This window comes from Eptatretus burgeri, chromosome 5 (assembly GCF_056783735.1).
Source record: "Eptatretus burgeri isolate ZD-2024b chromosome 5, Ebu_testis_v1, whole genome shotgun sequence".
In the NCBI taxonomy this organism is placed as follows: Eukaryota; Metazoa; Chordata; class Myxini; order Myxiniformes; family Myxinidae; genus Eptatretus; species Eptatretus burgeri.
The window spans coordinates 112,925,781-112,940,563 of NC_140965.1; the positions used below are offsets into that span (position 1 = coordinate 112,925,781).

General features: G+C 44.4%; 1 protein-coding gene across 10 annotated transcripts in view; it reads right to left on the reverse strand.

Annotated features, from left to right (window-relative positions):
* Positions 1-2,422: 2,422 nt before the first annotated feature.
* The window catches only part of EXTL3 (exostosin like glycosyltransferase 3), a 79,520-nt gene continuing 67,159 nt past the window's right edge, over positions 2,423-14,783 (reverse strand). For 9 of the 10 annotated variants that reach the window (XM_085883369.1, XM_085883364.1, XM_085883366.1 and 6 more), the window contains 2 exons: positions 9,490-9,618; positions 2,423-9,160 (listed from right to left, as the gene is read on the reverse strand). In XM_085883369.1, the coding sequence (XP_085739495.1) occupies positions 8,951-9,160; positions 9,490-9,618 (339 nt within the window). In that variant the 3' untranslated portion in view covers positions 2,423-8,950. The remainder of the gene's footprint in view (positions 9,161-9,489; positions 9,619-14,783) is intronic. The other variant, XR_015058716.1, reaches the window with a different exon arrangement.

Below are 14,783 nucleotides of genomic sequence, written 5' to 3' on the forward strand. Positions count from 1 at the left end.
ACGTCCCTTGTGGGCGGAGCCACGCCCACTTGAACTTTTTATTTATTTTCTCGATTTTTTTCCCGCAATTTCATTTCCTCGAAGCTGTGCGTTATGTCCATAAGTACAACATATAAAAAAAATCCGATTTGATTTTGTCAATTTTGACAGAAGAGATAGGTTTTTACGGTAGGGCTTCCTCAAAAGCTTCCACAAACTCAATTGTACCTATCGTGGCATTGTTCAATAATGCCCGCGAACCATCGTCACCTCCAGGCTCGTTGATCTTTCGTTCCCTCTTCCTCGTACTCTGAAGCCGTTAACAACACAATACATACGTTGGAGAAAGTTGTCACAAGAGGATCGAGTGGAACTGAAAACGACAGCTTGGACAGCAGTTCGAGCTCCACAGCACAGTTTACATGAATGTGGCCATGTTGTTAAGCGGTGCCGAGGGCTTCGTTCCTTTGTGGTGCTTTAAATCAAGCCACTGGGGAGTGGTATGCAAGCCGCTTGCTAAAGGAACACCAGATCATGAACCATGTTCTATTCAGAGCATTGTTACTGCTGAGCAGTTTCCATGACAATGACCACACTCAGGTGTCCCCACTCTGGCAAAGGACGCCATCCATGGTCGGAGTTTGGCTCGGGTGCTGGCGATAACTTGCCTGTGATCATGAAGGACACTGTGATCCTTAACTTCCACCAACAAGAGCTAGCAGACCGGACACCCGTTCAATGTCCCAGGGACAGCATGCACATTGATAAATCACCCTGCTGCTGAAACACGGCAGGATTCAAACCTAGGCCAGACAGCATTGAGTCGAGTATGCGGCCCCTCTCGTCTAAGCCATCCTGCCAGACCAATATATTTGCAAATATGTTTTTCGTGACTTGTGAGATGAAGCATTCTTTTCTGCATCTGTGGTGTGACAACCTCTCTTCTTTTGCTGGTGTTAAATATTTCTGGCCTTTTGCCAAAAGTACCTCCAACAGGTCATGTCACACTCCCTTTCCTTTGCTTTTCCATTCCGAGGATACTCTGGATGTCTCTCCTGACTGACAAAGCAACTCTTTTCTCCTTTACCATTTCAACACCACCTGATGCACCCACTTACCCATCCAAAACCTCTCACTCTCATCATAAAGTCAAAAAAACGACTTCTTTCTCTGGACACAAGCAAGGCGTACGGATTAGATGGCATTCCTCCTCGTATCTAGGAGTGTGCTTCAGAGCTTGCACCCGTGGTTGCTCATTTAAAAACCAAAACTTTTCCTTTTTCCTGGAAACCTGCATTAGTTCAGCCTATTCTGAGGAATTGTGATTGTTCACTCTTCCAACAACCGCATTTTCCAAAGTCTTTGAACGTCTTTTCAATTATCATTTCCTCAAGCATCTTGAATCTCAGTCTTCTCTCTGACCATCAGTATGGCTTTCACAAGACGAGATCTACAGGTGATATCCTTTCCTCTATAAGGAATGTCTGGTGTTCTTCTCCGAGCCGATGTTGTGAATGTCTGGTCTTCTCTGAGAGAGTTTTGGGGATCCTTTCAAATCCCTCTAACAGAGTGTGGTACCGGGGTCCAATCTCCCCAAACCCCAAGTTTTATGCTTCGAAAACATTTTCTTCCTCCGTCCAAAACTCTTCTCAAATTTCCCATCTCATGCGAAGGCTTCACAATGTTACCACTCAATACAGTAACATACTTGGTATTACTGTAACATCAAATCTCTCGTAGAAACCTCGCATTGTACAAATACCTGTCGACCTTGAAGAAACTGAGAGTCCTGTTCAGATGTCGAATATTCTCCTCATTCGAACAGTTGCTCCGATTATATAAAGGATTGATTGGTCCATGATGTTTCGGAGGATTGATTTGTCCTTGTGTAGAGACTGCTCTCACATCTGAGGAGGTTCTACCTCCACGTACTTACTTGATTGAATTGAGTCTCCCAAACTGACCTCAAAACTCAACTTGCTTGAATCACGCCACAATGTTGGCTTTCTTTGCCTTTTCTATAGATATTTCTTGGGGTTCTGCTCCCGAGAACTGGCTGCTTGTACACCTCTGTCATTAGTGAGACCACAAAATACTCGGCAAGCCACTACATCACATGAGCATTGTGTGGGCCATTAGCAACTTCAGGGTGGGCCATTATGTTGTTTGTTTATTTCCCTCTGGAAAGGAAACAAAACACAACGAAGCTCTGGAATTCTTTAATCTACTCGTCTTTCCTAATCGTTATGACCTGTCCGTTTCAAAAGGAAGGTTTTCTAGTTCCTCAAAGACTTGGATTATTTTTTAGTTTCTTCACTTCTTTTTTGTTTCGTTTGAAGGCCTGGCTCAATGGTCATGATATCGTCCATGACTCGAGCCTTCAACGTTTTAAATCGCCCAATCCACTTTAAACATTGAAATCCTCAAAAATGGCACCGACATGTGAAGATTACTAATGATTTACTTCTCATTGAGCAATTCCATGATTTATACAATATTTGCCATTGTCTTACACAACTTACACCACGTGACCTCTTCAGCCACATGAAAACTTTGCCTCATTTGATGTCATCAATCACTGCACTCAAAGAGCGAAACAAAAAATAAAAAAAAAATGACTTTCAAACCTTTGCTGAAGAATTAGTCCTCGTTAGTTGGAATGATGGAAGTTTATATAACAAGTGTTTTACCATTGTTCTTTTCCAAATGAAGCATCAATAATGAGGATACAAAATGTCACATGCCCTTCAAAGGTGTTGCATTATATCTTATCGAATGATCATGAAACCAAGGTTATACAAGATCAAGTGAGAACCATTATCAATACAGAAATTTCTTCTTTCATAATCTTAACCATTAAATACATTTTATACAGGGATAAAGACAAGTCACCACGAGTCTGCAAGCCTTTGCACCCGTGTACACTGCGTGCGGCCCTCCCTCAATAACAAACGGACAAACATTTGACATCAGGGATAGCAGAGTCCCTGAATGAACTGTGCAAGACATTTCAAATATCCAGCAACCACAAGGGTCATCACGGTCTCTTTACAAAGCAGCCAAAAATAAATAAAGCGAGGTTATGATAAAAAGCTTCGGAAGCTTCCTGAAGGCTCTGCAGATTGTTCTGTTCAGCACATTGAAAGTGCTAATAAAGTGGCACCTCACAAAACCAAAACATCAGAGCTCCATGAAGAAAGGACTCGATCGACCGGGTCTTCTATGATCTGTGACCAAAAGCATTAATCAAGAAAAGAAGGGGATGCAGATAATAAGAGCTTGATGTTGAAGAATATAGTGCAAATATACTTGGTTGTTCCAGTCACGACTAAATACAAGCATTGAATGCAGTGGATGAAACCTTTGCAGAAACCTGGTCTGAATGAAAATTGGAAAAATGCTTTCAGGAAGAAGACACTGTTTTCAACACAAGAAAAACCATGCCAAGTTCTTCTACCGTCAACACCCAAATGTACAGTACGATGGAAAGGGTGAACCTGACTTGTCCAGATGACAAACTTTTTCTTGTATACACCTTTGAGGTTCGAATGAGAACTAACACACAGAATGTACAACAAGGGGAGCAGGTGACAAAAGGGACAGGAGAGGGAAGGAAAAAAAAGTGTGGAACAGAGACATGAAGAGATCTGTGGAAGGGAGAGGGACGGGGCAAGGTACACAGGGTAAACATGATGGACACTCCAGGGACTTTCAGGTCTTTACATGACAGGGACTTTCAGGAAGGAAAGCAGGGAATTTGAAGGAGGTGGGATTGAGGTGGATTCGCGGGGGTAGAACAGATCATGGATTTGGATGGGGAAAGATAAATTCCAAAGGCGGGAAAAAGTTGAAATGAAAGAGTGAAGGTGAGCAGCGATTCTTGATTTTGGCAGTTTTACCAGAAGGTGGTTGTTGGCGGACCTTGTTCGCCCTGCAGAAATATGAGGAGGGGGAGGGACATATCTCAGATAGAGCAGGGGGAGCAAAGCTGAAGAGGAGATGGTAGTAGACAGAAAGACCACCGAACTGCCTTCGGTGAGAGACTGAGAGATCCAAGGACTCAGCCGCATTACGGGAGATATCAATGATCCTAAATGAATTGGTTTCCACGGAGTGAAGCCGTGAAAGGTGAGAGGCAGGAGCACCAGCCCAGAGGGGAGAGCAGTACTCCATCAGGCTGTGGACAAAAGATTTGTATGTGGTCAGGAGCTCAGGTGTGCCAAGGAAGGACTTTGCACGACGGAGGATGGCCAGTCCACGACTGGCTTTGGAGGCCAGCTTGGAAATGTGGCTTTTCCAGGAAAGATCATGGCACATAGTGAGAAACAGAAGCTTGAATGAAAGGACTTCTTCAAGAGAATTATTGAGAAAGTAGATGGGGGCGGGAGGGTTTTCCAGACGGTCCTTTCGAAGAGACATAGTGAGAGTGTGAGATTTGTCAGGATTGAAAGACATGTTCCACGTGTTGGACCAGCTTGTGATTTTATCCAGCTCTGCAGAGAGCAAAGAAGCTGCTGCTTGCCGGTTTGAGGGATGACGGACTGTATGGCAGAGGGTGGAGTCATCAGCAAAGTGATAAATAGGATTTTCCAGAGTCGGAGAGATCATTGATGAAAACCAAAAAAAGAACAGGGCCCATAACACTGCCTTGAGGAACTCCAGCCTGGACAGGAAGAGGAGATGAGAACTCCATGAAGGGCCACACATTGGTTGCAACAGGAGAGGAAGTCTGTGAGCCATAAGTGGAGATGTCCTTGGATACCTTAGGAAGAGAGTTAGGTGAGTAAGGCAGGGTGCCAGACCGTGTCAAAAGCAGGCGATAAGTCTCGGGAGATGGCTGATTTCATGTCTGGCATTGAGAATGTCCATCCATTGTTGGGAGAGCAGAAGCAGCATATCCAGGGTAGAGTGACCTGGTCTGAAACCAAATTGATGATCGGAAATCAAACCATTGGAGAAGAGGAAGGATTTAATGTCAGAAGTGATAATGGATTCCATAACCTTGCTGATGATTGGGAGAAGACTGATTAGTCTGCAGTTACAGGGATCCGTTTTTGCACCTTTTTTGTGCAGAGCGGTAATGTTTGGTGATTTCCAAGCAGATAGCAGATGACCTTGAGCAAATGAGAGGGTGAATAAAACAGAGAGAGGGTGAGTAAGAGCAGAAGAGCGGGTTTTTAGGACACGTGGGCTGATGCCATCTGGACCGGTTGCAGAATCTGAGTCGAGGTTTGACAGCAAGATCTCCATGTTGTAAGGAGAAAAGGACACAGAGTCCAGGAACAGCTGTGTGCAACTGTGTTAGGTGGGCACAGGAAGCAATGGGTTTGGGACACAAGATTTAGAAGCAAACACGGAGTTCAGGCATTCAGCCTTTTCACATGCAGTATCAGCTGGGTGGCCATTTGAGGTAAGGGAGGGATTGTGGGGGAGCATATACTAGAAACAGATTTGATTATTCACCACCAGGATTTGGAGGAGGGAGTTAGGTTTGAGAGTTCAGACTTGAGATTAGAAAGATGTTGTTTTCTGGCTCTCCTGAGGGTAGGTACACCCTTGTTCCAAGCTTTGTGGAAGGAACTGAGATTGCCTTCAGTTGGATTAGCCTTCCATGAGGCGAAGGCAAGTTGTTTCAGGACAACTGCCTCGCCACAAACTTCAGTGTACCATGGGCGGGAGGAAGGGTAGGACAACTGAAGACGAGATGGGTTAAATCTGTGCATGAGAGACAGCAAGTTTCTTTGAAAGAATTCCCAGGACATGTTGATGTCGGAGGAAGTAGAAATGGGAGACCAGTCAAGAAGTTTGATGGCTGCTTGAAGTCCCTGCCAGTTGGCTTGAGTGAAATGCCAGACTCAACAGCACTGAGGTGGTTCTCCAATAACAGCCAGAGAGATATCTACATTGAGAAGCACGTGGTCAGATGAACCGATTTGAGGAGAGGATGAACAGCAGATATTTTCAGAGAAATTGGTCAAAATCAGATCCAGAAGAGATGGAGTACCATTGGTTGAGATCCAGATCGGGAAGTTGACAGATTGTGTCCGTCCCAACGAGTCACAAGTCTCTTGCTGAAGTGCCATGGCAGGTGAGAGGTAACCACACCCAGCCAACTGGCATGAAACTTAAGCTTAAACGAGCAACACTAAAAAAAAAAACAAGAAAAAGAGCAATCAGAGATTGCAGACACTCAGCACGACTTGTTTGATGCGGTGTATTTTGTGTAGCGTTTGTGTACTGCTGTGTTACGTCATTAATCAGAGACATAATTAGAATTGCCACTTCATAACTGCTGGCAGTGATGACCGGGTACCAAGACGTCCCGCTTTGATCGGACACCTGACCACTCATGACGTTTTCTTATTATTATTCAAATGAATTTAGAATGGGATAGAAATGAATTCAATTCAAATCAAATGGAAGGCCAAATAGGGACAGTCCTGCATTGGTGTAAACAAGAAGGAACCCGAACAATCCTCTACTCTCAAACCTATCCAGGCACAGTCAAGTGAGCCTTATTCAAAAAAAACAAAAATTCATAATAATGCTAGCTGCCAGACCTTGTGTCTGATCAAGTTGAAATTTAAAATCTGTATTCCCCATTACTACTAGATCACAATTTTGAAGTTTCACATCGATTGATGAAGCGGTTCCAGAGAAAACATTATTTAATATTTTTCTTAAATCCAATATGGTTGCAAACTTTGTGAAATAAATTATTCCTTAGCAACCTTGTACACACATGCCTTGGCAGACATTTGTGTAAAGTTTCGCTTCAATCCGTTCAGCCATTTCAGAGAAGATTTTTGAAGGGTTTTTTTTTTTAAAGCAATATGGCTGCTGAATCACGTGACCGATGATGTCATCAAAAAAATTGTGAAACCAGATGACCCTCAAAAATTTTCTACTGATCGGATGTAGCGTTCTACATATACAATTATGACGTCATAACAAGGTTACCTGTGACGTCCAAAAAAAAAAAAAAATCACTCATTCCCCATGAGTACTTGCCGTGTGCCAAGTTTCAATTTTTTCCTTGGTGCAGTTTCAGCGATACAGAGGTCCAAAGTTTTCCCGTTTTTCCAATTTTGCTGCGACACCACTTGACCGATGATGTCATAATTATCATCAAAACAATCGACATGAGTAGTCGCTCCAATGGTGAAAATTTTTCTCAATCTGACAAGCTGTTGCGGAGAAAAACACAAAAGTTATGTGCGGACAAACAAACAAACAGACAGACAAATGGATCCAAAGGCAATACCCTCTCCTTCATCGAGGGTAATAAACATAATACCAGATGTTTTCACTGCACTCCCACCAACCCCGAGATCAAATCCAATCTCAAAGAAATAAACCGGCACAGCAGAATCGAATCACAGGCTCTTGAAACGGCACATAAAAATTTAAACAAAACATTAAATATTAATCCAAAAGAAGGCTAAACCTTTCAAAAAAAAATAAAAGATTTCCATTCATTTTTACAGTAAGCATATTACAAATTAGCACCAAGAAGGGCGAATCATCAATGTGTGTGCCGTCCCTCGGATGGATATTAAAATGGCCATCTCGTCCACCTGCATTAGATTGTGGATGTTAAAGATCCCATCCCAATATTGGTTCACTTGTGGTCCCATGTGAATGTCGACCCAGCGCCCAGATCCAATCTATCGGATCTGCATAACTGGCATGGCGGGCACGACCATCTGCCCAGAAGACTGCAGGGGCACAGTGCTCGCTGAAATTGCAGGGCCAGCGGCATCCAGCACGCAACGACTCAGCAGTTAACCACACACAGCTCGGCCAACCCAGATCAGGAGTCCGAGGTTGCCGGCAGATTGCCCGTCGCCGACCCCAACAGACTCCCCTGAGAAGGCCATGCCACATGTATTGAGTCGCAAGTGGAGAAATTCTTGAGGCGGGGAGTAGGACCAATGTCAACGGGGCACCCCCTTCTGAGACATAGAGGTAGTACCACGTGTCTTACAGGAGGGGACCCATCCCCACGAGCTCGGCCATACCATGGACCGGTCACTGCATGCAGTAGGTGTCTTTTGTGACGAGTAGGCGAGCTATCTCCCGCATCCTGAACAAATTACAAATTGCTGCTCTGACATACAGGGGACACTGCATTGGTGGCCCAGCCACTGTGCCCCACAGCAAAATGATTCTATCCACAGCCATCTGCTGCCTCTGAAAGAATAAGAAGAAGAAGCAGCAACAAAAATAATTACACATCAAAGAAAAAGACAATTTGGCAGAGCACAAGTCACGGACAAAATTCAAGTCTTCAACTGAGCTCGTCGTTTTAAGCAACACATTTGTACAATACATTGAGAATTTTGTCATTTGTGCTCTTCTTTTTCAACTATCATAGATAAATATATAAAATCTACAAACAGAGCTTCATTTTTTTTGAGCAAAGTCAGAAAATGAATGCAATGACGGGGCAAGATATTGGCTGGCTGTTCTGTGGCCATCACACACTCCATGGCATTGCTTCAAGTCAGCAATAAAGGCATCATAGCATCTTGCATGATCCTGCATGTGAAAGATTGCAATTGTTTCAAGGTGCCAATGTTCGGATCTCGATGGAAGGACCATCGCTGCATTGATCAAACGAGTACTTTTGCACAGTTTCTGGAGCTACGAGTCGCCTTCGTCAAGATTTCACATCAAATCCTCCGAGTGGCGAAATGGGTTTGGCGATGCCATAACCCAGATGAAGAAATGAGAAAAGCCAGAATTGAAAATGGTTACACATTCGAAGTAGACCACCTTTGAGGGGGGCAGTTGGAAACAGGATGACAAGATCCATAATGTGGCTCAACGTCTCAAGATGGAGGTCTGTGCACTGCAAGGTTCAGCACCCCCAATCTTTAAAAGCATTCAAAGTGCAATTAAATGCTTTCAATGATTCCAACATCGCCAAAAGAAGAACCAAAGTGAAAGCAGCATGTGTGGAGCGGTGTCAGATAAACTTGAAGCACTTGGTCTTGTCATGTGGTAGGCGTGTTTTGAAGAGTACAGAATCTGCACGAAACTGCGTGTACACCAACGGCATGTAGCCATACACGCGTACGAAAAAGTTGATGCATTTGTGCCGCTCGCGGAAGTGCGATTCATCATGCGACAGAGCCTGTGGGCAGCCAGGGCAGCGAAAAGTCCAGCGGGAAGTCACCTGTGGGTGGAAATCAGGACAAAATGGGTCGAAAGATAAAGATGGTGGTGGGAGCGTAGAGAAGGGAGTTGGAGATTAGGATCGATGTGAGGAGGACATCTTCACAAGCCAAGATAAATAAAAGATTATCGATTCACAGCACAATCAACGTTGGTAACACACAAGTCTCAACAAAGCAAGCATATCATATATTTAATAAAATATCTAATATTATCTGCAAAACGTGTTTCAAAATAGATACGTGCATCAAAGGGTATTGATGAATTACATTTGATCGGTGCCAAACATATGCGCTCCCACCAATCAGCATTAGAGATCAAAGGGCCAACCTTGATAGGAGGCTTGCGGGTGATGTGCGAGACCAGGAAGTTCATGGCAATGTCCTCACAGTTCGTGTACTCGTCCACAAGGTCCCGGATCGCCCGTGGCATCACGTAAGAGTACAAGTATCCATAATACTGAAAATAAATACACTGTATGCTTTCAGGTCGGATAAAACCAAAGCAAGAATTAAAATTATTGAATAAAACGCAACCCTTATAAAAAATAAAACTAGAGAGTTCATATACCACCTTACCCCATGCAGTGTTGAAGTATACAATTATATTGATATAAAATAAAGATTTTAAAGGTCACATAAAAAAAATTAATTCCAAAAGTTTACCGCTATTGACGCAGTGTCTTTTACACCACATGATACAAGATTTTCATTCCTGTTTATGTACTTTATGACGTTCGTAAAACAGTAAGCTTCCTGTTTGGAATGATTTTCAATTTTGTTTGATTGCCAGACAGGCAGAGTAAAAAATATTACCTCATTCCTCTCTGTGCATGTGCGTTCGGGACAAATTCAGAAGCAAAGTGCTGCGAAACTGCAGTGCAGGTAAGTTTTCCGATTTGTGTTCAAATCACAACATTCAATTGAAATCAATTGGTTCCTCAATCATAAACTGACATTTGTGGATGGACGGACAGACAGAAGTGAACAGTTTGCTTAACCCCGCTTTTTGCTTCATGTGCGTGGGGTAAATATTATTGCGTCCACGCCGGTTTAGTTAATTTCCCTGACGCTTTTGTCGTGGACTGGTGGTTAACACCAACCGGGATGGATAGCCGAACGGTTCTACCTTGGAGGCGAACACGTGATCCTTGGAGATTGTAGTGGAGGGCGGCAAGGACGCGTCGCAGACACAAGCACAAGGGTTATTACTCGAACCCACAACAAAGAGAGACACAAGCAATCTTAATAAATAGGGGTCTAATGAACATAAATCAAATATATATTGGAAATAAATCAAAGTGTAAGAATAAAAATAAACCAAAGCATGAGGTAATGTAACACGAGGTAGATGAGAGATAATTTTGCGACTCCTCCACACAGATACAGAAACAGACAAGGGGACAGATAAAATAAAAGAAAATCCCTCCCTTTATTCTGGCACTTAGCTTCGTCCAGACATGATCCTTGGTGAGCCTGGCATCGTCGAAACCATGTCCAAAATGGCGCCGAGCCCGCTCTCTGGGCAGAAAACTTATGTGGTAATTTGCGTGGGTGGTCCCCCTTCGTTAAGGGTCCATAAACCTTCGTGCAGTTTTTTCTCATGAAAGAATGAGCCGACCCCACTCCTCTCTTTCACAAGGTCCGCTCACAATGACAGCCGACCTTCCTCCTCAAACACAGAACAGGATAACGCCGAGTTATTGCTGAGAGATGTGCTCCTCTTCTTCTGTCTCACATAAACGTACAACTTCTTGTCTTGCATACACGTCCAAGGCCATCGCCACTCATGGCTCGCACACTTCCTCTCCTGTCGCAACCAAACTGTGGCCCTAAATGGAGTACTCTCATCCCCTGTTCCTGTCCAGGCTGGAGTTCGTCAAGGCAGTGTTATGGGCCCTGTTCTTTTTCTGGTTTTCATCAATGATCTCTCCGACTCTCTGGAAAATCCTCTTTATCTCTTTGCTGATGACTCTAGCCTCTGCCGTACCATCTGTCATCCCTCAGATCAGCACCAGCAGCTTCTTCACTCATTGCAGATCTGGATAAAATCACAAACTGGTCCAACATGTAGAGCATGTCTTTCAATCCTGACAAACCTCACACTCTCACTGTCTCTCTCCGAAAGGACCGTTTGGAACTCCCCCCTCCCCCCCAAATTTACTTTCTCAACAATCCTCTTGAATAAGTCCTTTCAGTCAAGCTTCTGGGTCTCACTATCTAGATCTTTCCTGGGAAAGCCAAGTCTCCAAGCTGGTCTCCAAGGCCAGTCGCCGACTGGGAATCCTCCGTCATGCAAAGTCCTTCCTCGGCCCTCTTGAGCTCAGAACAATGGGAAAGGGAAAGAACAATGGGAAAGAATCAGAACAATGGGAAAGAACAATGAAAATAGAGATTACAGGATGCAAGGGGTAATTTTGGAGCGTGTCACACAGAAGAAGGATCTGGGGGTGGTAATAGATATGGGAAGTCAGCAGGCAGCACAATGTCAGGCAGCTATAGTAAAAGCAAATAGGGTTTTAGGTTGTATTCGGAGGGGGATCAATTATAAATCAAAAGAGGCGGTGTTAGCATTGTACAGGAATTTAGTGAGGGCCACATCTCGAATATTGTGTGAAGTTTTGGTCACCACAACTCAAGAAGGATATAGATGTCAGAGAGAGGGGGTTCAGCGCAGGGCTACTAGATTGATTCCAGGCCTAGCTAGACTCAGCTATGAGGAGCGGCTGAAGGAGACAGGGCTTTATACACCAGAAAGGTGGTGGTTACGAGGAGATATGATGGAGATGTTTAACAAAATGAAACGTATAGATAAAATTAGTGCAGATGAATTATTCAACAGAGTCAGCAGTGATAGGACCAGGGGCCAGAGCCTGAGTAAAGAAGAGGAGAGTTAAAACAGTAGCAAGGCAGTGGACTTTTACTCAGAGAGTAGTTAATGCATGGAATGGTCTCCCTGGAAAAGTAGTGGCAGCAGAAAAAATAGATAAGTTTAAAATGGAATTAGATAGGAACCTGGAAGTTATGGAGGTAGAGGGGTATGGGGATGTTGATAAGACTTTTCGGGAGTTTGAGCATTGATGGGTGATTGTGTACATGTGTACGGAGTGCTGTTGGTGGGGGGTCTTGTCAAAGGGGGGTTGTGTGGTTGATGTGTGTTTTTAACCAAGCCCATCTCCCCTTCCCTGAGGGGAAGAAAATAAAATTAAAAATTAAATTCAAAAAAACTTCCACAAAATGAAATAAAATAAAAAAAATCCAAAAAACAACAACAAAGAAATTTAATTCATGAATTAAAAACATATTTTTTGCATTTTCTTCCTTGGATCTTGTGTGGCTCGATTAGTGTGGTGTTAGTGCAGGCATGATGGGCTGAATGGCCTCCACCTGTGTTGGATTTCCTTGTTTCAAATTCCCTGCCTTCCTTCCCAAAAGTTCCCTGTAATGTCCATCTTGTATACCCCGTGTTCCATGCCCCATCCGACTCCCTTCCACAGATCTCCTAATGTCTCTGTTCCCCATTTTGTCCTTCCTCTCCCGCCCCTCTTGTCTCCTGGCCCCCTTGTTGTGCATTGTGTGTTATCTCATGTGAGCCTTGGCAATGTGTTAAGAAAATAAATAAATCAGTAAATTAACTTTGCGACTCAGCCGAACAGACAACGGCTAGCCTCTTCCTCCAGCACGTGGACAAATTCACACAGCATGAAGACGCGAATCATGCAGCCTTCTCCACCCTGTCGAGGAGAAGCAAGAGCTAAAACGAGTCCAACTGTCTCAACCACGTTTCTCACACCAACTATCTCCTCTCTGAGAGGAGAGGAGCCCTCTTCTCACGTCACACTGACCAATGATAAGCCTCGGGGTATGGCTTGTTGGCATGAAGCCGAGAAGGTGGGGTTTTGCCTGCTCGGAATGTTCGGCTCTGCTATTGGTGGTGGTGGTGTTATAAAGAACGTAATTCTTTTACTTCCGGTTTTGTAAATGCAAAACATAGGAAAAAGTCACAGGTGGCAATCATGTACTGGGAGAAATTAACCTTCATCTCTTCCTAATTAACACAGTACTACCCCCGTGCGGCGACACAAAACAATCTTAAGCTGACAGTTTTCCCGACTAAATTTACATCGACATGTCTCCTGCTCGCCCACGGACCATGCGAGCCGAAACAATCCTACCTTTGCTCTGAAATTCCTCCATCTATCCCACAAACATAACAATATATTGCAAAATAGGGGAAGGATGAAGGAACAAATCGTGTGAGAGGAGCATAACAGAGACAAAAGGTTGTGATGACAATGACGTTGTCAACCAGGTGAGGACTTTAGCCAGGTAAAAAGGTGCAATGTTTCGTTTCAGAAAATAATATTTCATAAATCATTGTTTATGTTTTTTAAAAACACATTCAAATGTATAAATAAAGAAAGAATATAGCAATTGCTGTTTCACAGGAAAAAAAACAACAACATGCTTTCTCCTCCCATTTGAGCACTCACCTCGCTTAATTAGAATGTGCACGGAGGGTGGGGTAGGGAGATGAAAAAGCACTTCACTATAAGTGGCCTGAACATCCTGTACATGTGCTACGTGACCCAAGATGACCGAACACGGGAAAGGAAAGCGTGCACTTTTCTAATGGCCCCTATTGTTTTGTTTTAAATTTTCCCTGACGGTGGGGGTGAAATACACACCTTCAGTCAAATAACTACAAACAATTTTTAAAAGCAAAATGTAAAAACAAAGAACAAAGTAAAAAAAAACCAGCACAGCAGTTACCTCGTTATCGTGTTCTGTCAAGTCATGTCTGACTTCTAGTGACATTCACGATTATACTGTTACGAATCTGGCAGCCATTTGCACACAAACAGACAGCAGTCCCCGCAGTTCAGTTATTTTGATAAGTATGTGTTTATAGTCAGGGTCCTGTCCTTCTGTCTAATGGGTTAATTTCATGTGTGCGCTGCGGGTTTCTTTTTACATTAAATCTCCCCTTCGCTCCATCATCGCCATTACACACGTGTTCGGGGCCACGGGCATAGGCAGGTGAAGTCGACTCCGCCCTTCGAGATGGGTGTTCCTCGCAACCAATGAGGGATAGGAGTACCTCAGAAGCCCCCAACCAATCCGGAGACAAGTTACCTCAGGGCGGCCCCACCCAGCCAGATGGGATGTTCGCCCCCGACCAATACAGAGACGAGTTACCTCAGGGCGGCCCCGCCCAGCCAGATGGGATGTCCGCCCCCGACCAATCCAGAGGCGAGTTACCTCAGAGCAGACCCTCCACCCCCGCGAGGGGGAGGGACAAGAAAGGTCGCGAGCTGCTCATGAGAGAGAGAAGTTGGTTGGTTCCTGCTGGTTGAGTTCGTGGCTCCTGGTCAATGATAGTGCTGATCAGAGTTGGCGCTCGTCCTGGTCGCTGTTCGTGTTTGTGGTGCTCGGGTTGCCGATCGTCTTTCGCGGCTGGCCAAGGCGCTCCTTGGATTCTGGAGGCGTGGGTTTGAGTCCCACCGAGGGGGGTTGTGTGGGAGCGAGCGAGCTGAGGATCCCGTTTTCCTTCCACGGTATCCAAGCTCCACAAGCGTGGATCGGTAAAGACCGCACAAGGCAGGCAGGTACCAACCAGACCTT